Source organism: Pogonomyrmex barbatus, unplaced genomic scaffold (genome assembly GCF_055798465.1).
Source record: "Pogonomyrmex barbatus isolate J1 unplaced genomic scaffold, ASM5579846v1 scaffold4, whole genome shotgun sequence".
Taxonomy (NCBI): Eukaryota; Metazoa; Arthropoda; class Insecta; order Hymenoptera; family Formicidae; genus Pogonomyrmex; species Pogonomyrmex barbatus.
Genome location: NW_028297138.1, coordinates 6,261,711 through 6,284,935, shown reverse-complemented (window position 1 = coordinate 6,284,935; position 23,225 = coordinate 6,261,711). Strand labels below are relative to the sequence as shown.

The following is a 23,225-nucleotide window of genomic DNA, read 5'->3' as shown; positions in this document are numbered from 1 at the left end:
ACATTTTTAATTATCGTGTAGTTCGCCCCAGGTGCTGGCTTCATCGAATGAAGCCAGCATGCAAAACTGCCGGAACGATTGAAGACGGACGGACGGACGTTAAATCGGTTCAAACGGGGAACGAAGAAGGGGCAGATGGAATGTAGCGAATGGGGTCGCTGCCGTTGAAGGCAAACGACTGCGCCCCTGGCTCCTCCTGGCAAGTTGCCTTCGAATGCCACGGAACGGACGGAAAACGGTATCCATTCACATTCTCGGAGTGACTAATTCGCGCTGTCTCCTACATGACGCATGTGTACGTGATTGAAGACCATCATCACGTATCGCGTATGTATTAGAAAATTCGATCATTTATATTTCTCGAGTATAGAAATTTCATGATATCTGATTTCTTCAAGTGTCAGATAGCAAATCCTTCAAAAATGTACATTTTACGTAACGTACTTTATTCATTCATACACCGATAGGAAATATATTTGGAGGGAGTGTTAAGTTTTGCAAATAGATAATTTTAATTAATGGTGAGATTCATTGGTAGATAATAATTAAGACGATAAAATTGTATACAGATTGTATTGTAGTATCTTTCTCCTTCACGTAGATCTATTTAATTTTATTATTTTTATTTATTTATTTATTTTTATTTAAAACGACACAAATAAAAAAGAATGAAATTATTTATTTAATTAAAAAAGAATTACATGTGACATAATTGATTCGCTGTGTTCGTACATTGTTCGATATTTTTTTGCTTAACTTAAATAAATTAATCTCTTAACAATGTACAAACAACTCACAGATACTTTGTGTTTCCATCAACTTAACTTTCAAAATGGACAGAATCTTTCATCTTTGACGAACAAACATTGTAAATAAGATGAAATTATTTAATGTGTAATTTCTTTAAATTATAAATGATGCATTTTAATAATTACACTTAACGAAGAGACGGTAGCAGGGTTCCTCTGGTTGGACTAAAGTTATAAACGGTTTATCATCGCGCATCGTTATCCACGTATCGATATTTAATCGTATCATGTAGAAATTATCACGAGACGGAACGACAGATTTATTAAAAGTTTGATATTCATAATCAATTGTTCCGTTTGCATAGCCGCTCTTTTGGCATACACTTGCCGCTTCTTCTTGTGACGTTATTACTGATGGATAACATCGAGTGTGCCATATGCCATAGGATCGCTGCATCACTTCACCTGCGTCAGGTCTGAAAAACAATTTCATCAAAATTCTAGATATATAATCATATATATATATATATATATTTATATATTAATTTAATTTCATTAATAACAATAATATTATGTCTCATCAATATAACAACAATTTTATAGCACATCCAATTAATTCTTACTTGGTATCTGTAAGATTTTTCACCATAATACATTTCGTTTCATCTTCGCCGTTCGGACAATCATTGTCACCATCGCACACGAAATCTTGCGGAATGCAAGTAACATTTTCTTTGCTGTCTCTGCACATAACATACGTTTATATATATAATTATTGATTATAGTAATTTTCTCAAAATTTATTATTTATTCGGCAATACTTTTTGTGATCAGAATACTTGAAGTACGAGAGACATTTTACTATATGTAATATATCGAGTCGATTATCGATCTTACGTGTTGCATATGAAACTAGTTTCGAGGCATTGACACTCTTCTGGCGACTCATCGGTTTTATCGAAACAATGTCGCACCCCATCACACAATCGTTCCGGGGCAGTTAGTCTTAAGTATTCCGCACAGCTGCATATCGCAGGTTCGTCCGTTCCATCGGAGCAATCGACTTTACCGTCGCAAAATTCTCCCTTCGAAATACATTCGCCATTTTTGCATTGTAACTGCGACTTCGTGCATTCTATATATAAAAAAATGGATATCACAAAAATGGACTTCATACGCCATTAAAAATTAATACATACACAATTAGAAAATAATTATTAATAGATTTGATATGATCAATAATTATATTAAATTTCTAATTAATCCAAAATAAAATTACTGTAATCGAGTCCGTTTCTTCTTCTGATCTGTTGCACTTTACGTAAACATATTTCACTCTTCTCGTCCGCACCATCTCGGCAATCCGGTATATCATCGCACACTTGATTCCAAGGGACACATTGCCCGATATTGCAACGAATACCATCGCATGCGGCTTCAGGTGTTGGCTGCGGCTCCATCTCTGTAATATTATGGCGAGAAAATTAAATCACAATCATGTAAAATTAATAAAAAAAGATTGCGGATATTTTCATATGTCTATGTGACAGCTTACCCAAAGCTTGCGTGAGATAGGCATGGATGTAATCGATGCTCGTCAAATTCTGCGTGCTTTGGAAGCTGCACGGGCCATCGCTTTCGTAAAATACAGCCGCAGGATACCATGCTTTCTTACCGCGACAAAATACCAATCCGCTCCAGTTCGAAGAAGTTTCATTTGCCTAAAGCGCATACAAAAGATGCAAAGTGGAAATTCGACTGCGATGCATATTTGATGTATAAAAATAATGAATAAAAAAAAAAAATCAGTTCGATCATTACGAAGCTATTTACCGGACATTGGATGCCTAAAGCTTTGACGAAACAACGATAGCACTTATCGCAATCTTGAAGGATTGGTTCAAGAAAGATCGATTGCGTCCTATATTCATCGTCTGTACCAACTGCGACGCATAAATCGTCTTTCTCCGGTGGGTATATTCTGCGAAAATTCGACAATTAGCCACGAACACATAATATTTGATAAAAGATAAATTATCAAAATACACACTTTTTCTCCAGAAACAGCGGCTGCACGTAACGCGTGAAATTCACTGCAGTTTTCAAGTGGAGCAACGAAACATCTGAATTTTTCACGTCTCTGATTTCGTCAACGGCCGATATCTGTTGATGGGGTCCGTCGACGTAGAGAAACGAGCGGCTTCGACCGAGCAGAGCTGTCGTATAATTCACCGATAATCTGCAATTTATTTTTTATTACGCATTTCTTTATCTCAATGTTTATCGGATCAGAAATCGGAATAATCGAAAATAATCGGGAGGACAAAACGGAACGAAATAATCCCTAAACCTTTATAAAGTCTCTATTCGACACATTCGACAAGCATTTTAGATACAAGAAGAATCTTGAAGAAGAAGACAGAAGACAGGAGTCGCTTACCTGATATCGTCCGTGCAGCTCGAACTGGACAGGAGCCAGTCTGGTTCCAGGAGTAAGGCCGAGCAGTGATAACGACCGTCGACGAAGATGGCGGCCAGCCATGGCCACAGGTAGGTATTACTTTGGGTGTTCGGATCGACGACCAGGTGCGAGTCGGCGCTGCTGCTCAAAACCGGTCCGCAGCGAAATATATATGTCGAACACGTCTCGCCTTCCTCGCTCGCGACGTACTCCATTGAAGATTTGTAATCCGTCTCTTCGGTTGACGATTTGTAATCGTCACTTTGTAAGAATCTCATTTCCAGGTCCTTGCTGGTTATAACAGTCTCATCGAGTGATTGTAAACTCCTGTACACAATTAATACGCCAATATGATTAATATTTTTAGATATATATATAGATATATATTTCCTATGGGGGAATAATAAAAATAAGGGATTTTAATCGATATCAAGTAGATATTTGATTATTGAATTATTGTAGGACCGCCACGTTGTAAGTCTGCTAAAAATAGTGGCTGGTAATATAATTTTTTGAACTTATTTCATATAGAAAATTTAACAACCAAAGCCCTGCTTGCCGAGGAAATTGGCTATGGATTTCTCAATGTTTATTAATATACTTGACTTATATGTATTGTATGCTCAATGTATTGTAACATTTTTAGATCTTCTTACGAATAATAAGAGTAATGTTAAAATATTGTCGAAGAGCAATAATCTTCGCGTTTGGAAAATGTATATTATATGTATGTAAATATCGGATTTTTATGAATCATCGAATATCTAATAATCAAACGTACGCAAATCCGAGATATTTGCATAAATTCTCTCCAAGCATTAATGATTTAGTGTTGTTCTTCAATATGTCTTGCTGAAAACAATCTAGATGCCACGTTTCGTTGTAATATCTACCGAGCAGACCTTCTGAGTTCAAAATCGGTCGATCATCGCTATCTACGTTTACGTAATCTCCATCGATCAATGCAACTAAAAACAGAAAATAATCAACGTCATTTTTTTTTATACAAAATCATTAAGAATTTTAATTTTAATAAATTAAGAATTTTAATTTTAATATATATTAATCATTTACGTACGGCAATCAACCTCGTCCTCTCTTAGAGGGCAATCGAAAATTGCGTCACATTTCTTCGTCATTGGGATGCAACCTTTGCTTCGGCTACAATGAAATTCGTCGTCCTTGCATATACCTGAAACGACCGTTTAGTAAAATAAACCAACGAAACCAACGGCAAAATTATATTTCGATCAAATACCGCAATCTTTCTCATCCGTTTTGTCGTCGCAATCCAGCAGTCCATCACAAATCACTGTCGGTTGGAAATTTGATAAATAATCTCTGCACGTACAATCTTTTTCATCAGTGCCATCCTCGCAATCCAAATGTCTGTCACATCTCTTGTTAATTGTTATAGTTTGAATTAGACTGTGAATAAAACAAATAATTTGAAAATCTTAACTCAGCTTATCAAATACTTTTGAGCTTTTATATAGCAAGTTGATATGTCCGTAACTCACTTTTTGCATGTAAATGTTAATCTAACACTTGGCGTTGACAGGTATATTTCAGGTGTCGTTGCATAAATATTTTCGTTAGTTTCAGTTTGATAGGAGAAACGGGAAGTAGAAGAAGGAATTGTTTCCGTGCTTACTTCTGTAAAATTCCATGTTACTTCAAATTATTAATTATAAAATTCGAGGCTGCTGTAATTATGAAAAAGTTTGACATTACTTACGATTTCTTCCCATGGTATCACTGGATGTTTTGTCCACTTGCGATTTCGTAAATGTATTACCCTTTGATTCGTTCGACCCTTCATAATTCATTTGCAGAAAGTCACAGTCCATTTCGTCTTCTCCATCCAAACAATTTGCTTTTCCATCGCAATGATTTTCTTCTGGCAAACAATTTTTTAAGCCTGTTTGACAGCTAAATCCTGGACAACTATCCAAGGGTTCATTTTCGTAAAAGTTTGCCGTGGAACTATCTGCATATTTTAAGTATTGAAAACAGGTCTAAATAGAAAAGGCTTAATATTTTCAAATTTTTGAAAAGATTTACCTAAAGCTTCAAACGTTTGCTGAATCCAATCCACATAATAACTCACTTTCATGTAAACACCGGGCTCATTTGGACGGCCACATCCATCACCGTGACTGATTAGGCCCGCCGCGTACCACTGCGACTCCAAATTCGGATTTCTATAAGAAGTTTTAAAGAAAATTTTTTATAGCAGCAATAATAATTTATTATATAATAAATTATATTATTATTTTATCATACATATAATATATTTAATACTATTGTAATATATTTATTATATAATTATAATTGTTATAATTATTCTTTATTATATAATAATAAATTATTATATAATAAATTTATATAAATTTATAGCAACAATAATAAATATGATTTTTTTCATCATGTTTCATCTATTCATTGTTACCTGCACATTAAAGGACCACCACTATCACCTTGACAGGCATCGCGACCACCCTCAGGATATCCCGCGCAGATAGTGGCGTTGTTCTGATCGGGTAAATATTTACACGATGGCAAAATCGGTACTTCCACTTCTCGCAAATGATCCGCTAAAATCAAATTTTGTTTTTTTAATAATCGGACAAATATTTACACGATGGCAAAATAGGCATTTCCATTTTTAGCAAATGATCCGTTAAAATAAATTTTTGTTTCTCCAGCGTAAAAAACAACAGCTCATATTTTTGTATATATTTGCATATGCTTAAAATATTTTCGTGATATACGCAAAATTATCGCTGCTTAAACGTTATTAATTATTATTCTGATTATTGAAAAAAATTCATCTTACGATCTGGTCCATATTCTTTTAAGGCTCCCCATCCGACAGCAATGCACATGGATTCAGGCGACGGCCCTTCTTTCCATTCGGGACCTGCGGTATTTAATCCCGGTAAACAAACTTGGCGAACCCATCGATTGAAAAAAAGAGGTTTGTCCAAGGTGATCACTGCAATGTCGTTTCGCATCTCGTTTTTTTCATAGCCGGGATGAATAACGATAACTTTCGCTTTTCTTAACTGCGCCATCGGTGAAAATGACAATCGCCTGAGTATGCCGGCTTGTATTTCGTAATAATGCCCTTCATATCTGAAGAGAATTATCAAAAATTTAAAACGTATCAGAAGTTTAAAATTTAAAATTACAAATTAAAAATTTTAAATTTTAAATTTTAAATCAATATGAAAGATGTATACGTCCATTGTGATCATTTGTTGTTGCTTATCTGTTTCATAAAGCCGCGTCATCTTTGAAAATGGCCTTACCCGTCCATGCAGTGACCCGCGGTGAGAATGTAAACTTCACTGAGAATGACACCGCCGCAATGAAAGTAACCGTCTTTAGAAATGGTAACCAGGAAGGGCCAGGCCCTAGGCTGACTTGCTCGGCCGCCGACGACTCGCGATTGCGATCCAACGAGAGTATCATTCTGATTTTGCATCTTCTCCTTGAGCACTGATTGACTTGCTGGGTCCAGCAGACCCAGAGTCTCCCGATAGAGCTTATTAAACTCGGAAGTGGATTGTTCTTCCACGTGCCGCCTGGACACATAATTATTCCTCATCGTATTGAAGCCAAGAGAGAAATCCTTACGCGGGACGACTTTGGTGCCACAAGGTAACGGTGGACACCTGACGAACACCGCTGTACCCGGACACGACGTCACTTGTACATCATTATTATTGGTTTCTGTCACGTAAGGATCTCGGAAGACATCCTGTGGCACCTGAACGGTCTCTATAAACGGCATCATTCTGCAAAGATGCATCAATTTGACGAGAATAATTTGCGAGTATATTTTTCAACTCAGGCCCGGTTGCATTAATGTTATCTTGGTTTTAAGCGAGACTTAGGCTTATATCCGTCTTTATTTATTTAGAAAGAAAGATAAAGCCAGATACATGTTTAAGTCTCTCTTAAAGTTAAAATAACGTTGATGCAACCGGGCCTTAGAAATTTAATTAATCTTATAATATTTTATGCCATTTTTAAATGCGCGATTAATATAGATATCTTGCGCATGGATAAAATTAGAAATTATTATGTGTATGAATGACGTACGTTAGCGGTCGACCAATTTCCGAAGCGCAAGCATCCATCGCCCAAGAAGATGTTTTTGAGCAAACAGGATACCATTGTCCTCGTACATTCTTATGCAAATATCCCTGAGTATAACCAATCGTAAAAGTCTACAAACAAAAAATACATGACAAAAGAGATAAATCGAGAAAGTTTCATCATAAATCTCATAAATTTAACTAATCAGTAAATATGTAAATAAGATACATCATTTGGATCCATGTAAGATTCTGAAAGTATATTGCAGTCGAGTTCGTCCTTTCCATTAGGGCATTGTTGAATCCCATCACAGCGTTGCAAAAGTGGTATGCAATTTTCGCGATTGTAACGCATGTCCCAATCGTCACAACTGAAAGAGTCTACTGGACAGCCTAGAAATAAAATATTTTAATTTAAGAGGGTGCATTTTTCAAAATTATATTTTTTTTATATTTAGGTGAGATTTATATTTGTGTTCTTTTTTTTAAGAAAACAATATGTTGTATTAAATTTATACTTTATCGCGCGATATAATTATATTTAAGCCTGATTGCACCAACATTTTGGCTTTAGGCCAAAAATATAAATATATGTCTGTCTTTATTTATTTAGAAAGAAAGACAAAGACAGATATATATTTAAATATTGCTTAAAGCTAAAATAACGGTATAACCGGGCCTTAATACAAGCCGCTACCACGAAGAAAAGTTTTGTGGGTAAGGTAGCTTTCGTAAATTAAACCAGTATTTAGCGTCATCTAGTGGATGACAACAGTAATATATATATACACGAAAGATGTTATATTTAAAATATTATTTTTGCAATGCAATTATGACTAAACATAATTATCTCATTAATCATCCATTAGTTCTTACTGAAAATGGAGGAAAGAAGTGCTCGGTTGATCACTTAGATTCCTACTATGTACATTATTTTTTTAGTCTTATTTTGCTGAAGACAGTTTTAAAAATTGATAGTCATACTAACTCAATAAATACTTTAAATTATGCATATAAAAAATTATTTAATATGACATTAAAGCTGAATTTTTTTCTGTTCTTCTCTAGTTTATTCTATTATTTCTATTTTTTTCTGTTCTTTGTCTCTAGTAACTTTATATATACATATATATATATATAAAATTATATTATATATATATAAAATTGTGTAAAAAAAAAAATATATATATATATTTTTTACACAATTTTTTTGCATAATAAAAAAACTTTTTTATTTATGTAAAATATGCGCATTTAAAAGATATTCAATAGAATATCTGCATTTTATACCAAAACAGCCGAGCTCGTCCTCTCCATGTGGACAATCAAAATAACCATCGCAAAGTCGATTTCGTGATATTCGATCTCTGCAGGAGCACTTTGTCTCGTCGCTGCCATCGCTGCAATCGACTCGACCGTCGCACCATTTCACCTTCAGGACGCAGAATTGATTATCGCACTGACGATAATGTGCGGAACATTTATTAAGCAGTTGCTCTGAAACAATTATTATGAAAGATAATGTTTTTGCACTTTTTCAGAAAATTTTTGATTTAATTTTGACTCAATTAACATTTTCCAAGCAAATAAATATAATTTAATTTTCAATAATTTAAAAAAGGAAATTATAGATGATATAATTTAAAAGAATCCTCGCAGGAAATCTGCGAGACTTCGCTTACGTGGATAATACGATTGCCGCGTGATAAACTCATTCTCCTGAGGTAATTTTCGCGATCCTTCTGGAAGGTCTTTCGCTTTGTCGGCAGAGCGATCAGACGTGCCAGGGATCGACGAAAAGTGAACGGTCGGCAGTGATATATAACCGCAAAAATACGGCATGTTTGCAATCGGCTGCTGATTCAGCGAGGAAATCGGTGCATTTGACATGCCAGGTCCTGTAGGACCGATGCCTTGTCCCCTCGGCTGAGCCAAATTGCCGACGTAGTTAACTTTCGGCAAAAATTGCATTGTATTCGTCTGCTCTTGCTTGTAGTTCGGTGACCTGGAGTCTTGGTGATTCTGGAACGGAAATCCGCGACTTTGCGCGGAGGAAGGATCGAACGGGGCCGGATAAAACACGCCTGATACCGGCGTCTTGAAGGACTGATCAGGATTGCCGAAGAAACAAACCGGATGCGGCATGGTCCACGTTGTAGGAGTTTGTAGTTGCTGATGTGATGTCCCGCTCTTTGCTGGAGTGGCTTTGCCATCGTCTTTCGTCTGGAAGTTGTCGGCCGACATGATTTGCTCATAAGAACGAAGATTTTCCATTGAACTCGATTCGACTGTAACCATCACGTGTATCTCTTTTAGGAATTTTCTTTATAATTATTTCAGAAGTATTTAGTATTTAGATAGTATTTTATGTTTTACGGAGAACAGAGATGTTGGAAAAATTATGACAGTCTGGAAAAATTTAATATACCTCGCCTCTGAATTACAAGTTACATAAACTTCTACCTCTATTTCATTTAAAGTCATGTCGAGCATCTTATGTTATGAATTATGAATACCCTCAAGACTTCCTTAGCTTACATGACCCTGGGAATTATACAAGCCATAGTAAATTGAATTCCTATGTGTTCCCGTATTACAAATATTTTTCTACAAACTTTAAAAAAGAGAGTATCCGAATAGGGGAGGTGGAGAAAAATCAGCGGGGAGGACAAGGAGGTGGCACGTAGTGCTTAAAATAACGTATCCGTAGGGTAAATATTGGTATAAGTAGCGCTCCCCGATCACGATTTAATTATTTCCTCTACTTCCTCTCTGTGTTCTTCCCGTACCACGTACCGTCCGTCTCTACGGCCAATCGATTTTCCGGGTCCCGTCCCTCGGACGAAGGACGCGACGAAGGATGCACCGTGTCGCCGTCGATTCCGGTCACGTCGTATCCTGCTGGCACACTCGTCACGTTTTCAGTAATCGCGGTCTGCGTCCTAAGATCGACGGTAACCGGTGTTTCGGTTGTTCCTGCTGACTTGATCGCGATTGTGGTTTCCGTAGATTGCCCGTCGTTTCCAGTAACGATGTTATACCGCGTGCTTGACACCGTCGTAAACGACCACGTCTTTACCGTCGTGACGTCTTTGCTTTCGGCTGTTACACGGTGTTGATCGACGCTCGACTCGTCGGCGACGCTTTTATTATTTTCGGTTTTTATCGCGTCTGAATTTACTGGACTACCGTCCGGCTGCTTGTCGTCGATCATTGAGCTGTTATTAATCGCAGTTTCGTTTACATATATCCGCGGTTTTCCATCGCGGATATCTGTAGGCTCAATTAACGTGGTTTCTGATACAGCAGTAATGTCCTTCAACGACTGACTCGCGGCATCTTGCGATAGGTTGCTCATAACTGTGCTCGTCTTTACCGCCTGGATTTTTGTCGCTTCCGTTCGATTAACTTCCACTTGCTTTGGGCCATTTTTATCCTCTCTGTCATCCAGTAATTTGATAACGGCGATGCCGGAATCGCTCGAGCGATTTTGCTCAGCGTAGTCGTGTGGGAAGTATTGGTCTTTCGCGCGAGGCGTATGATCTTCGTTATGTTCATTCGATAATTCCCTGCATTCGAGACACTGCAAAATATCTGTAGTCAAGAATTTTTCATTATTCGCAGGTGAAATCTTCTTGCTGATCATCGTAAGATACTTCTGCATCATTTGCAACAACTTCTCGCAGTGTTTCGCGTTCTGATCGCAGTGCCTCTTCTTGCGAGATATATCCCGCATATCGGCGTCTCCTTCATTCATCGTTGGAAATGCATCGCTTTCTGCAACTTGTGTTATCTCGTTCATAAGCTCCGTCTGATCGCTGAAAGATGAGTCTCCATCGATCACTCCTTCCGCTCGTGGCTTCAACAATGATCTTCTGTCGCGAGGAAAGCGCAGCTTGATTATCCGTTCCATGCGTGTTTCCGGTTGAACTGAAAGAATCATGGCTAGAAGAGATAATTTTTCAAGGACATCGACTGGAAATTGACGATTAGAAAAGCTATCGAGTGCAAATTTCTCAGAAAAAATGATATTTGTGCTATTTATCCTTACATCATATTTACTAACCTGTATCGTTATAAGTACCATATTCAAATAGAGAAAATGTAAGATTGGTGATCGTCAACAAAAGTAAGATTAATAAGATAAAAAACGACCCAGTCAAAAGAAAGTATTTGTGCCGTGTGTAAAAGTTTGATTGGCTACGTTCGCTCGACTTCGTTTTGTATTTGCTAAATGTTCCTAGAAATGTAATCGATATTAATCTTCAAATATCATGATATTATAACAAATAAAATAATATTTGCAATATACTATATTGACATTTACTGAAGAATTTTAATACAAAAATTGTACAAAATAAATACTACAATAAATACTAAATAAATATATCCTTTTTATAATTTTTTTATTATTATTAACTAATATATTTATATTAAAAAGTAAATTTATTTAATAATAATCAAATCTGTGATTTACAATTTACCTGTATTTCTCGAGTCCGTCAACACAACGCGGCACGATGAATCGATTGGAACGTCGATCATCTCCGAGGGTGGGCTTTTATGAACATGTAGTTTATTCGATTTATCCCAAAGACGCACTAATTGTTAAAAAAATTAATTAAATACAAGATTGTTCCAATAATCAAATTTGATTTATACTATGATGTATGGATATTGTATCTGTTCATTAAATTTCAAATACGCGACGTACATTTTCAAGGCACTTACTTTCGATTAAACTCTGTTGTTCGTTGCAATGTATGCCGTAGGAAATTCCTGGCTTTACCGATGTTCACACGGGATCACGTCGGCGACGACTAAGAATTTGATAAGCAGAGTCATTCTTCATAACAACGTGTCAGCGAAAAATTGCTGACTACTTATTTCGTCTCCTGTTACGTCCGTGTGAATGAACCCTCTTACACGCATTTCAACAAGTGTCACTGCCGCAAAGTTTGCAAAAACTCTGTGAATGGAATTCTTGGCTTCCATAGCAAAAACTGAATTCAAAATGTTGATTTCATCAGCAAACTTAATACGCAAATTAAGTGACCCCTTATTGTACTGACTTGTGAGATTTTAAGTCCCCGCGTCTTGTGCATCTTTCATACGTTTCAAGAGAAACAACGTTTGCGATTAATGGCACTCATTTTTAAGCGAAAAATTTCTCCTTGGAAATTCTCCGTACCCCAATGAGAAACTATTACTCTTCATTGTGAAAAGTTCCGCAGCTTGTGAAGTTATTTCTATCTACCTAGAAAAAAGAAATAAAATACGAGATGATATTCGTTCTTTTTTGAGTGAAAAAAAATTTGCTTGAACAAAGGAATTTTCCGCAAGAAAAATAGTTTCTATTAAAAAAGGAATTAACATGTTTTTTATTTCTATGCTTTTGTCTTCCAGCGATGAATTACATATGTACACATATTATATGTCTACATATGTGTGTGTATATATATATATATAAAATACACACACACACGCGCGCGCGCGCGCGCATTTTTATATATATATATATATATAATTTACATTTATGTATGTAAGAAATGTATAAAAATAGAATAATAATTATGACAGTATAAAAATAAATGAAAATTTAAAAAAATAATAAAGTGTATAATATTAATGTGATAAAATATGTATTTATTTTCAAAGAATTTATATTGCTTCGTAATAGAAAAAATGTCTTTGTGAGACAAACTTTGAAACAAATAAAATTTTTTTTCCGTCAATGTATTTTATTTCCGTCAATGAGAACTATTTTAATTATCTTCAAAGTATAAAGGAGAAATCGAAATAGTATGAGAACAATAGAAACAATGCTGCTATTACAAAGCAATCACATGTTCCGATGAACTATTGATGAGATAAGTTTTCATCTATATAGACCATGATTTTCCATGTTGCGTCACAAATTGACTGTGAATCGATCGCTGCAAAATGGCAATAACACACCATAAAGCTCTCGGGTTTAAAAGTCTTCGCAATTCCGTAATATGTTTTCACCTCTTATTTAACAACTTTCATTTGTAAATGCTCGGGTTGTATAATTTTGTGTAAATGTCAGGAATAACTTTACAAAAATAATGATTAATATTTTATCATAAATGACAAATTAGTATCTTTAAAACACGGAAGAAAGAAAAAGAGAGGGAGCGGGAAAGAGAAAGAAAATTAATGCAATGAGCGGCTGAAAATTGAGATGCTTGTAATATAAGGAAACCTAAGTGGGAATAATGTCGGTTATGAATCAGAATGTTTCATTCAACATAAAAAATAAGAATAGTGTTTTTGATGTAATGCGATATTTCGCATCATCGGATTACAATTATTGCACGCATGTATCAGTTTATAATGTGCAAGGCTGTCATATGTTCGAAACATTGGAAAGTCAGTGCTTTTCCGCTTCGGCAAAAAAAGAAATGCGGTATTTTCTGAAATCTACCTAAGTGAAAAGACTGAAACTAATTTTTTTTAATATTTTTTTACGTCTCCTATTTTCATATTACTTTCAACCTTTTATTCACATAGCTCAGTCACATAATCTCTACTTACGTAGCATTATTGCATATGAAACGTTTCATTCCGAGAAAAAGGTTTTTAATTCTGCTGTTTCTACTGTCTATTGTCTGAAGTAAACTGTCTTTTGAAGTTTTTCCACCTCCGAGCTTCTACAGCTTTAATTGAAGAGAAATATAAAATGGTTTTTTTATTTTAAGAAATTTACTAGCTATTATGGATATCTTTTCGAAGAATTTTTCTTTCTTGGAAATTATTTAAAATTAATACGCCAGCAAATTGCAAATGAAGAGAGAAGAGTCCGCACGTTTTAGATTTAAGATGACATATTTCCAATATAAAACAACCTGAAATTATATGTATTGTATTCAATCATTTGGTTCGATCATTAGCAAGACATGGATCGATAATTCGATTAGTATACACACACACGTTCATCGCAGTGTTATGCATCAGGCCAGCGCATTTTGTTACGCTGAAATTGTTTGAGCTATTGTAGAGACGATAATTACACAATCCGCCTCGTTTTACTTTCTCTCGTGAGTAGCGGAGTCGCTGCGGATCGATGAAAGTGACAGTTCGCGTTTCAACGTTAAACCAAGTACACGATTGTGTTACGGCGTATCGATTTTATTTATTCGGTGGTATTTAATCGCGCGGCTTACTTACGTTTATTTAAACGCACACAATAATTGAATAAAAGATGTAAATCTTAATTAACATTTATCGTTAAATTAAATCTGTATCTTCGACGACGATCGTCTGGAAAGAAACCATTTAGAAAACTACATCGATGTCTGCACGATTTGTTAATTACAATCGCATTATCGAAAGGACATTTACGGGAAGATTTATTACGCGATTACGTTAATCAAAACTGTGTAATTAAGTGGGAAAACGTTGGTGCAATGTTTCTGTATTGCTAAGCGTATCAAGTTATATATGTGTACGATGCTTTTAAATAATTAATAATCTTTTATTTTAAGTTTTGTTAATTAATAAATAATGTAATATATATATATTCAAGTGACAAAAGTTTTTGATTGCGTGCACATAACAAATTGTTGTAATTTCTCCCAACAAGTATTGAAATATATTGTGTATCTGTACGATGACATCCAGATGTTTTGTATTTCTGTGCATTCTCTAGCAAATCTGATATAATATATCACGATATAAATTTCGCGAGAAATTCATTTCTCAAACAAAACTCTCAAGAAGAATAGAGAGAGAGAGAGAGTCTCTTATAACGACACACGACGGGAGAGAAATTTTTTTGAGATGACTACCATCCATCATAGATCAAGATTTCATAGGAAAACGATTCTAATGATATTTGTAAGTATTTATAAAAATTTATAGCGTAGTTAACAATAAAAAGCACGTAATATATTTTTCTTTGCAGTTATGTAAATGAATATTTTAAAGATAAGGTTATCCTTTAAACATCTGTTTCTGGTCACATGGCATTCAATATTAAAATTTTTTGTAGAAAAATGTAACGTTTATGTGCATCGTGATTATTTGACCAATTAATATGCGCCTGCAGTCTGAAATTTTTAATCGGGGATTGCTTTCATGCACGCGCGAGTATCCTTTGAGAAATCACGAGAGAGAGATAACTGGAAAAATAATGCTCGAACTGGTATACACCGTTTATATCGAAGTCAAGGAAAACCGGAGCGTTTGGTGCATTCCGTTTTTTTCACGCTCTGTGCAACCATCTGCATTTATACCGTGGATACCATTTAAAAGCTGCTCTCTCACCGGCAATATTTTTTCCTTATCCTATTACATTTGACTGGTCGCAGAGAGAGAGAGAGAGAGAGAGAGAGAGAGATGTTTAAATACACTTGGCGGGCCTGTAAAGCCAAGCATTTCGTTCGAGCGCATCTTCATGAACGAAAAAATATTGTCTGCCATGAACCGTAAGATCGTTTGAAATATTGTAGTTTTAAATCTCAGAATTTTTCCGGGATTCACGTAAATTATTCTCCTGTGATTTCTACATGGCAGTCATGGACTATTCCACATGATAATTTTATATACACGTGCGTTAATGTAAGATGTAATATAATGACTTTGTATATCTTGTTTATTTATTTTTTTTTTTTAATATACGTAGCAATTTATTTATTACTGTAATAACCATCTTTTACCAATATTTTTCTTTATGCATTAGTCAGAAATAATCGATACAATCAGAGTTTTAAAAGCTTTTTAATTTTTTTTATATGGGTTATTAAAAAAAACATAGATTAATAATCACAATTTAAAAGTGATTGATGTTAAAATAAAAATCTTTTATTAATCATTTTTATTAACTTTATTAAATATCTATTTATAGATTTAAAAATAAATTATTGAGTGATTTTTGCTTGATATATTAAAAAGTATTTAGAAAATCAACATTAATCTTAGATATTAATGTGGTATATAATTAATCAATAATATTAGAGAGATTCAATCTAAAACTCTCAAATGAAACTCGATTATCTTGTCAAGAAGTCAAGAAGTTTTATCAAGTAGTATAATTTGAATCTAACTTTGATCACTCCGTGCTGCTTTATCACATAACCCAAATAATAATAATAATAATAATAATAATAATAGTAATAATTTATAACGATGTGCGAGAATTATCTGTTGCTACGTGATATAAGATCATTTTTTGCTTTTGAAACTCGATTACACTGATCGGCTAAGTTTACAAACTCTTAAGACGTCATTCTTTCTATCAACATTCGGATCACGACGTGACGGTTATCTGCCAATTGCTCCGCTATCTCAGCCTCAACCACAGTAATCTATATATGTGTACGTCGTGTCAAGGTGAAGTAAAGGAAAAAAAAAAAAAGAAAAAAGAAATAAATCATGGAACTAACTGCGAGAGAGAGAGAGAGAGAAACACAAACATGTATGTACGCACAAAGGTACACTCATGTGTGTGCGATGAGAATAGCTGTAGAATTGTTTCCGTTTTCCCCTTCCTCGCCTTCATGTACCGACCATGTGAGTCCCAACATTGGGTTTGGTTTGGTATCCGAACACAGAGACGAACTCTCCGCGGTGTCGGACGGGTCTGTTTTCCATCGCAGTCCCAGCTGACGCCGCGTGCTCCCTTTTCCCGCCTCCGGAGGACCGGAGCGGATCTCTGTCAGCAGATCTTTCACGTCGAAGACGATATTCCATCTAACTCACATCTCTGCCCGCTTCTCCTACATCGGTGACTCGAGTTGTAGGAACTAGGAAATTATAACTCGAGCAGTTCCACGTAAACTCGTCATTCGTCGGCAGAGATATACTTCTCTTTGTTCTCCGGTACCGCCTGGCTGGCAGGAAGTGACCGGAAGTGGTGACGCTCGGTCCAGAAGAAATTGTAAGTGTGCTAATTTTATGATAATCGGTTTGCCGATTTTAATTATTCGTTACACAAAGGCAGACGGTATCTCAGGATCAGTTGCGCATAGTTCAAACCGGAATACAAATAACGTACAGGTGTGACCTTAAATATTGACTTCAAATGTATTCTTTGTTTTAATAAATTTCTTTGTTACATTTGTTCGTTATAGACATAATATTATAGCGACGATTTAAAATAGAAAAAATTTCTTGTTATCTCGTTTCTTTTCATCTGCGTCACACTTTTAGTAAAATAACTTCTTTAAGATAATAACGTAATTTTTATATCTTCTTATTTTTTATCTTTAGCATTACATTTTTATCTTAATCTTAATTCTTGAAGTAATAATTCATCAAATACACAGAAATCTTTTGCGTTTTCATTACGTTATTCATTTAGAAACATAATACATAAACATATATATGTTGGTTAAACGCAATAAAATTATCCCGTTTTATCGATGTGGTATTGCAAATTTAAGCTACACGTATTTCGTAATTGAAATGAATATTATAACATTTCATAATTGGAATGCTTTATTCGTTATCTATGTAATGTTATTGTTATATTACCAATGATAAAATAACAATATAATAACAATTATTATTTTTTTATGTAAACATACATATTTTATTTTGAAATATTAAAGATTATAAAATATGAATAAATTTTTTATCAAAAATTTAAAAAAATTATTTTATCGAGATACAGAAATGTCAAAGATACAGAAATGTCAAAAATAATAAAGGTTGAGAGGTTTCATGAGAAAAGTGAAAGCTCTCTTCAGTATCGACATAACTGGCGTAATCGTTTGTCTCGTCGAAATTTAACGGCATCCGGCTCTTATTTTGTCCGATCTTCTCTCGGATGTAGCTCAGCAGTTTAAGAGCCAGTGATTCTCATAATCGAGAATATTAGTTACGCGATAGACAAGTAGTGTATCGACTAAACAATTTTATGACTTTTTTTAAAAAAACTCACATAATAATTTTCAATCTGATCGGTGGCGTGAGCATCTTATAATTCGGATGTGAAGTGGTACAGTGGGTCATAACGCCAGAGATCAACGTCCTCTTCAAAGAGTAATTACATCCGTGATATACGAGAGCTCTCTTTTTAATTGTGACGCTTTCGATTACCGTTAAATTTAATCGGCCGCAATTAAAGTAGACACAAAAGATGAAAAAGTTTCCGGAAAGGGTTTAACGAGAAAGTTCTAAAAATGACGGAAGAATAATAGGTAATTGGAAAGCATTTTATCAGACTTTCCGAATGCATGTTGCGAATCAGAGTGTGAGGATATGGTCTTAAAATCGTACTAGAGCATAAATTGAAAGCAGAATACCGAATTTGAGTAATATCACATATAACGTATACGTGTCTAGAATAAATTTCTTGGGATTAAACAGTAGAGTTTAGAATATTTAGAATCTGACATGAATAACAAAAGAATTGAAAATATAAATTCACATCATCAATCCCGTCAAAATTACATGGTTTTATCTTGGATGTTAATCAAAGTTCTCTATAAATCTTATAAAAAAATTTTACTAGGCAATGATTTTCGAATAATACTCGCTGTATTTGAAATTTATGTAAAGAACTTGAAACGCAAATTATTAGAATAATCTGCGTACAAATCCATGGCTTATTAGTATTAGTATGAAGATACCACTGACCTCATGAAGAGCAAAAAATATCATAATATTTGTTTTATAAAATATCATTGCTGCTTATGTATTTGTTTTATGTTATCTAATGTTACTTCAATTCCTTACATGAATTATATTTATTCACATTTTTACATATCTAGTACAAAAAGAGTTGAGAAAAAGAAACAAATAATTTTTTATCTAATGCTTGAATAATCAAATGCGTCCCCCGTGTTTTTATAATTATCTTTTAACGCAATTAGAAAACGTCGCGCATCTGCCATTCATTTTCTAAGTTGATGTACTTTTTTTTAATTTATAATTTAAAACTTTCAAACAATTTAATGTAGTTGAAAATATGTTTAAATAACGGGAAAAAGTGATGTTAATCGGCAGAGAGAATTTTAGACCAATATTCATATTCTTCCATTCTTATTTTAAAATTATTTTAAGTATGTATGTATTTAAGGCAATCTTAAATATAAAACTCGATTATATCGGCCATCTAATAAGTTCTTTTATACATATTTCAAAGAAATAAGAAATTTTATACATTTTTCAGATTAAATATTTTATAGTAGAATATAATACATATTAATAATATCCAAGGCAGGATCCTAATAAGCTTATTTTATAAAAAGCTTAATTATAAAAATTTTATAATTCTAAAATTCTTCAGCTTTTAAAAAAATTTAAATTCTAAAATTAAAAAACTTTTTTATATTAAATTTCAAAATTTATTTAAGTTATCAATTTTAAAGGAATTAAATTCTAGATTTAAAAAAAATTGAAGCTAAAACGTTTTACATTAAATTATCTAAATATCCTTGATGAAAAGTTAACTTTAATTTCATATGTCTAAATTCTAAATTTCATATGTCGCAATCTAACAATATTTGACTGTATATAAAGAAGAAGAACGCTCCTGAGAAAAATTAATTACTTTTCAGCGTTACAAAACTAGTGTACTTTCATTTCCGTGAGTATCATACATTCCTTGATTTCTTGAGTTAGCTTTAACGTAAGCACCATACTTGCTTTAATCTCATTGTAACATTAGTATTATCATAGCAATGCTGCTTTCACATTTTACTAATTTAGTAAAATACTTACATTGCACTTGTTTCACTGGCTTCGTTTTACGTTTTCATAAATGGAGAGTTGCGCTGATTCATCAATCACTGAAATATAGAATAAATACGGGATATATTACACGGGATATATATTATGGCTATATTACGAATAATTTATTTGTTCAACCTTCTTGTCAAAGTCTTCAAAATATTCTCTAATTGGCAAAAGAAAGATAGAGATGTGCAAGCGAGAATATTTTAAATGAAAGATTTATAATTGCAAATTAAAATTTATATCTCTGAGGCTTTCGATACTGAAGTTAAAGAAAAATTTATGGTTGACACTTTGAAAAGACAATATAACATTCGTCGTGGTTCTGACGCGTACGGATGGCTGTTCAAACAAATATTTGAAACTATGTGCGATTGTGTATACGTACACAACGTGTATGCCTACAGCTTCGCTACACGCTGATACACGCTGATACACATTAACTCATCTCTATCGTATTCATGAACGCAATATCGTTAAAACGTATGGAATATGTCGAACGACGTATGCATATATAAACTCTTATGTGTGCCATCCAAAAATCGCGTTGCATATATGCCTTTTAGCAGCTTGTCCCTGTATGTTGATGTGTTGAGCGTTGTTCATATAGCATAATCATTTTGACAGTACGATAGACATGACCAGCTGTTTGCATTTTTTGCACAAAGATCGACTTAATGAGAAAGATAGACACATGTTTTTCCATTCGATTTGCTATCTTTATTTCCCTGTATCTACTTTGATATATAACGCGTTTTTACTTAATTATTTATTATGAAAGTTTTATGATATTTTAAAATTTCTATAATAATATATATATATATATATTTTTATATATATTTTTATATATATATATATATAAATTTTATATATATATAAATTTTAAAATATCATAAAACTTTTATAGTACACACACACACATATATATATATATATATATATATATATACTATACTATACTATACTATACTATAGTATACTATATAGTATTATATATATATATACTATATATATATATATAAAATATGTGTGTGTGTAAAATATATAATATAATATATAATTCTTAACATTTGCGATATCGCAATATGTAAATTGTTTTTATCAATATTTTAATATTTTTTACGTATGATAAAAACAATCCTATGAAAAAATTTTTGTTCGAATAATAAATAGAGACCAGCATTCATAGTGTCACATCTCTCCGCATCCTTCTATGAGATTTCTTTGCAAATCACATTTTTGCTATGCTTCCGACAATAGCTGTTCTACGCTAATGACCAGCTAAAGGTGAAATCACGTAACGCGAGGTACTCGTGAAAGTTTTATTTATGCATTCTCTTTTTGGTGGACGTTGCGTTGGTAACCGCAGATCAGTGAAAGTCGTTTCGCATCGCTAGTCATCGTCCTTGAGGTGCTCTTCAAATCGATAATCCTTGTTTATCGTTTTAATTAGCAATTGAATGGAATCATTCGTGCGGCCAGCGAAAATAATGGCCAATTTTTGAATCAACTCAAAAGAAGAAACGTTGTTAATTACGTGATTCACATCGACAAAAGTGTCGAGTATTGATATGATATTTATATTCTACTGTGTATATTTAAATTTAAAATAATTGTATTACACAAGATAATAAGATAAGATTGTGATAAAATATTCTTTTCTTTAATTTTTTTTTATATGCTCGTGTAAATAACATGTACATTTTTATGACATGATAATTCAGAATGGTCTTTCTCATCGTCTCTCTCTCTCTTACGTCATCGCGAAGAGCAGCGTTAGATAAAATGTATGCCTGTAGATTCTTATCAGTAACGCATAATCATATCTCGTTATCGGATGTAATCAAAATATTTTCTGACAAATGAGAAATCGTGATTGTAAAAAGAAAGAAAAAGAAGGAAAAGACCAGACTGTTTACTTCGCTTATTGCAAACAATAAAGCTATATAGCTCTCGTAAAATGGCGGAACGATGAGACGACTGGTCGTGAGATATAATTCGTAGTTACGGGACACACCTGTCATTCTGTTCTGTTTGCTTTCAGTACGCACAGCTAAGGAGCTCACAAAACTGAATGGCACCGTCACTTCTAAGAACTCATGGTTTATCTACATTATGGCTTCTACTGTTACTGTCATCTACCGCTCTTGCTTCCTACAGCATCGGCGTCGGGAGAGCTGACAGCACGGGGCCGCCCGCAGATATTGTCTTTGTTAGTGTCCTATTCTGTATGCTTCATAGGAAATCTCGTTTAATATTTTGAATAACGATGAGGAAAAAAATTTATTTTCATGGAAAAAATATTATATTACGCGAGAGTAAAAAACGTACGCTACGAAAAGCGTAGTATCTCTCCTCGTATATTACTTTTAGCTTGTATGAAAAAAAAAGTTATATATTCAATATATATTCAATATATATTTCAAAATATATTCAGTGCTAGCAAAAAGACCGGTGAAATAATAAAAGCGGACAATGAAGGTTCTAAACAAGCGGTTAAGTAGCGTACGTAATTTCAGATGGGATATGCTAAACTAGATCAAAAGGGAAATGGACTTCATCTTCGAACATTTTCCAGAGCTTTCATAATCGACGATGGCCTACAAAGGTTCGCGTTTGTTAGCGTGGATAGTGCGATGATAGGCAATGATATCCGACAGGAGGTAACGTATATGAAAAGAACAACTTTTCTGAAGCGTTCAAAATTTTGCCTAAATATCTGCCTACATATCTGAAAGTAATTTTATTGGATTATTAAAATAATTATTTGATTATGTATTTAATTATATTTAAATTGGTTGCTAGAATCAATTTGTGCAGTGTTATATAAGTTTGAACTTCTTACATAATTATTTTAACAACGTCTAATAAAATTATTTTCAGATCTGTATCTGGATATTTTTAGATTTAACTTTAGCAAAAAACTGTTCCTTCCATACATTCATCCTTAAATATAACACACACTTACATACATGTAAACACACAAATGATAATATAAGTTACATTTTTAATATTGATTTTAGATATATAAGCAAAAACCGAATATTCATTTCGCAATTTTTGTTTCATGTACAGAAAATATGCGTAGGGATAATTTTATCTCTTTCGAGTCTTTTCTTATTTGTATATTAGTGTTAAAATAATAAAATAGAAACTTTAAAGCTTTTCATATAACATTTAAGATAATGCAACAAAAATTATTTTTCT

At 33.7% G+C, this 23,225-nt stretch overlaps 2 protein-coding genes across 3 annotated transcripts in view; one reads left to right on the top strand and one right to left on the bottom strand.

Moving 5' to 3' along the window:
- Nucleotides 1–659: 659 nt before the first annotated feature.
- Nucleotides 660–12,160, bottom strand: ndl (serine protease nudel). 2 transcript variants are annotated; one of them, XM_089080797.1, is made up of 25 exons: nt 12,048–12,160; nt 11,801–11,917; nt 11,383–11,556; nt 10,113–11,261; nt 8,999–9,604; nt 8,607–8,813; nt 7,546–7,709; nt 7,321–7,448; nt 6,525–7,013; nt 6,050–6,348; nt 5,663–5,807; nt 5,275–5,414; nt 4,949–5,200; nt 4,731–4,866; nt 4,469–4,638; nt 4,289–4,402; nt 3,992–4,178; nt 3,190–3,537; nt 2,800–2,988; nt 2,583–2,730; nt 2,305–2,470; nt 2,029–2,211; nt 1,647–1,884; nt 1,373–1,492; nt 660–1,225 (listed from the first exon to the last, which is right to left on the bottom strand). In XM_089080797.1, coding segments are annotated over exons 1-25 (6,171 nt in total). In that variant the 5' UTR covers nt 12,049–12,160; the 3' UTR covers nt 660–924. The 2 variants fall into 2 exon arrangements, with proteins under 2 accessions (XP_088936923.1, XP_011638888.2); XM_011640586.2 differs by having other exon boundaries at nt 10,113–11,246.
- A 4,714-nt stretch (nt 12,161–16,874) lies between these two features.
- The window catches only part of CDase (neutral ceramidase), a 38,500-nt gene continuing 32,149 nt past the window's right edge, over nt 16,875–23,225 (top strand). The window contains exons 1-3 of the mRNA XM_089080947.1: nt 16,875–17,217; nt 22,063–22,230; nt 22,538–22,681. Of these exons, the coding sequence (XP_088937073.1) occupies nt 22,093–22,230; nt 22,538–22,681 (282 nt within the window). The 5' untranslated portion in view covers nt 16,875–17,217; nt 22,063–22,092. The remainder of the gene's footprint in view (nt 17,218–22,062; nt 22,231–22,537; nt 22,682–23,225) is intronic.

What these genes read in the sequence shown, in the direction of transcription:
- ndl (XM_089080797.1), bottom strand. An exon ending in GAAATTGGTCGACCGCTAAC is followed by an intron (nt 7,014 to 7,320) that starts GTACGTCATTCA and finishes GCATCTTTGCAG; the next exon opens with AATGATGCCGTTTATAGAGA. An exon ending in AAAAGAATATGGACCAGATC is followed by an intron (nt 5,808 to 6,049) that starts GTAAGATGAATT and finishes ATTTGATTTTAG; the next exon opens with CGGATCATTTGCGAGAAGTG.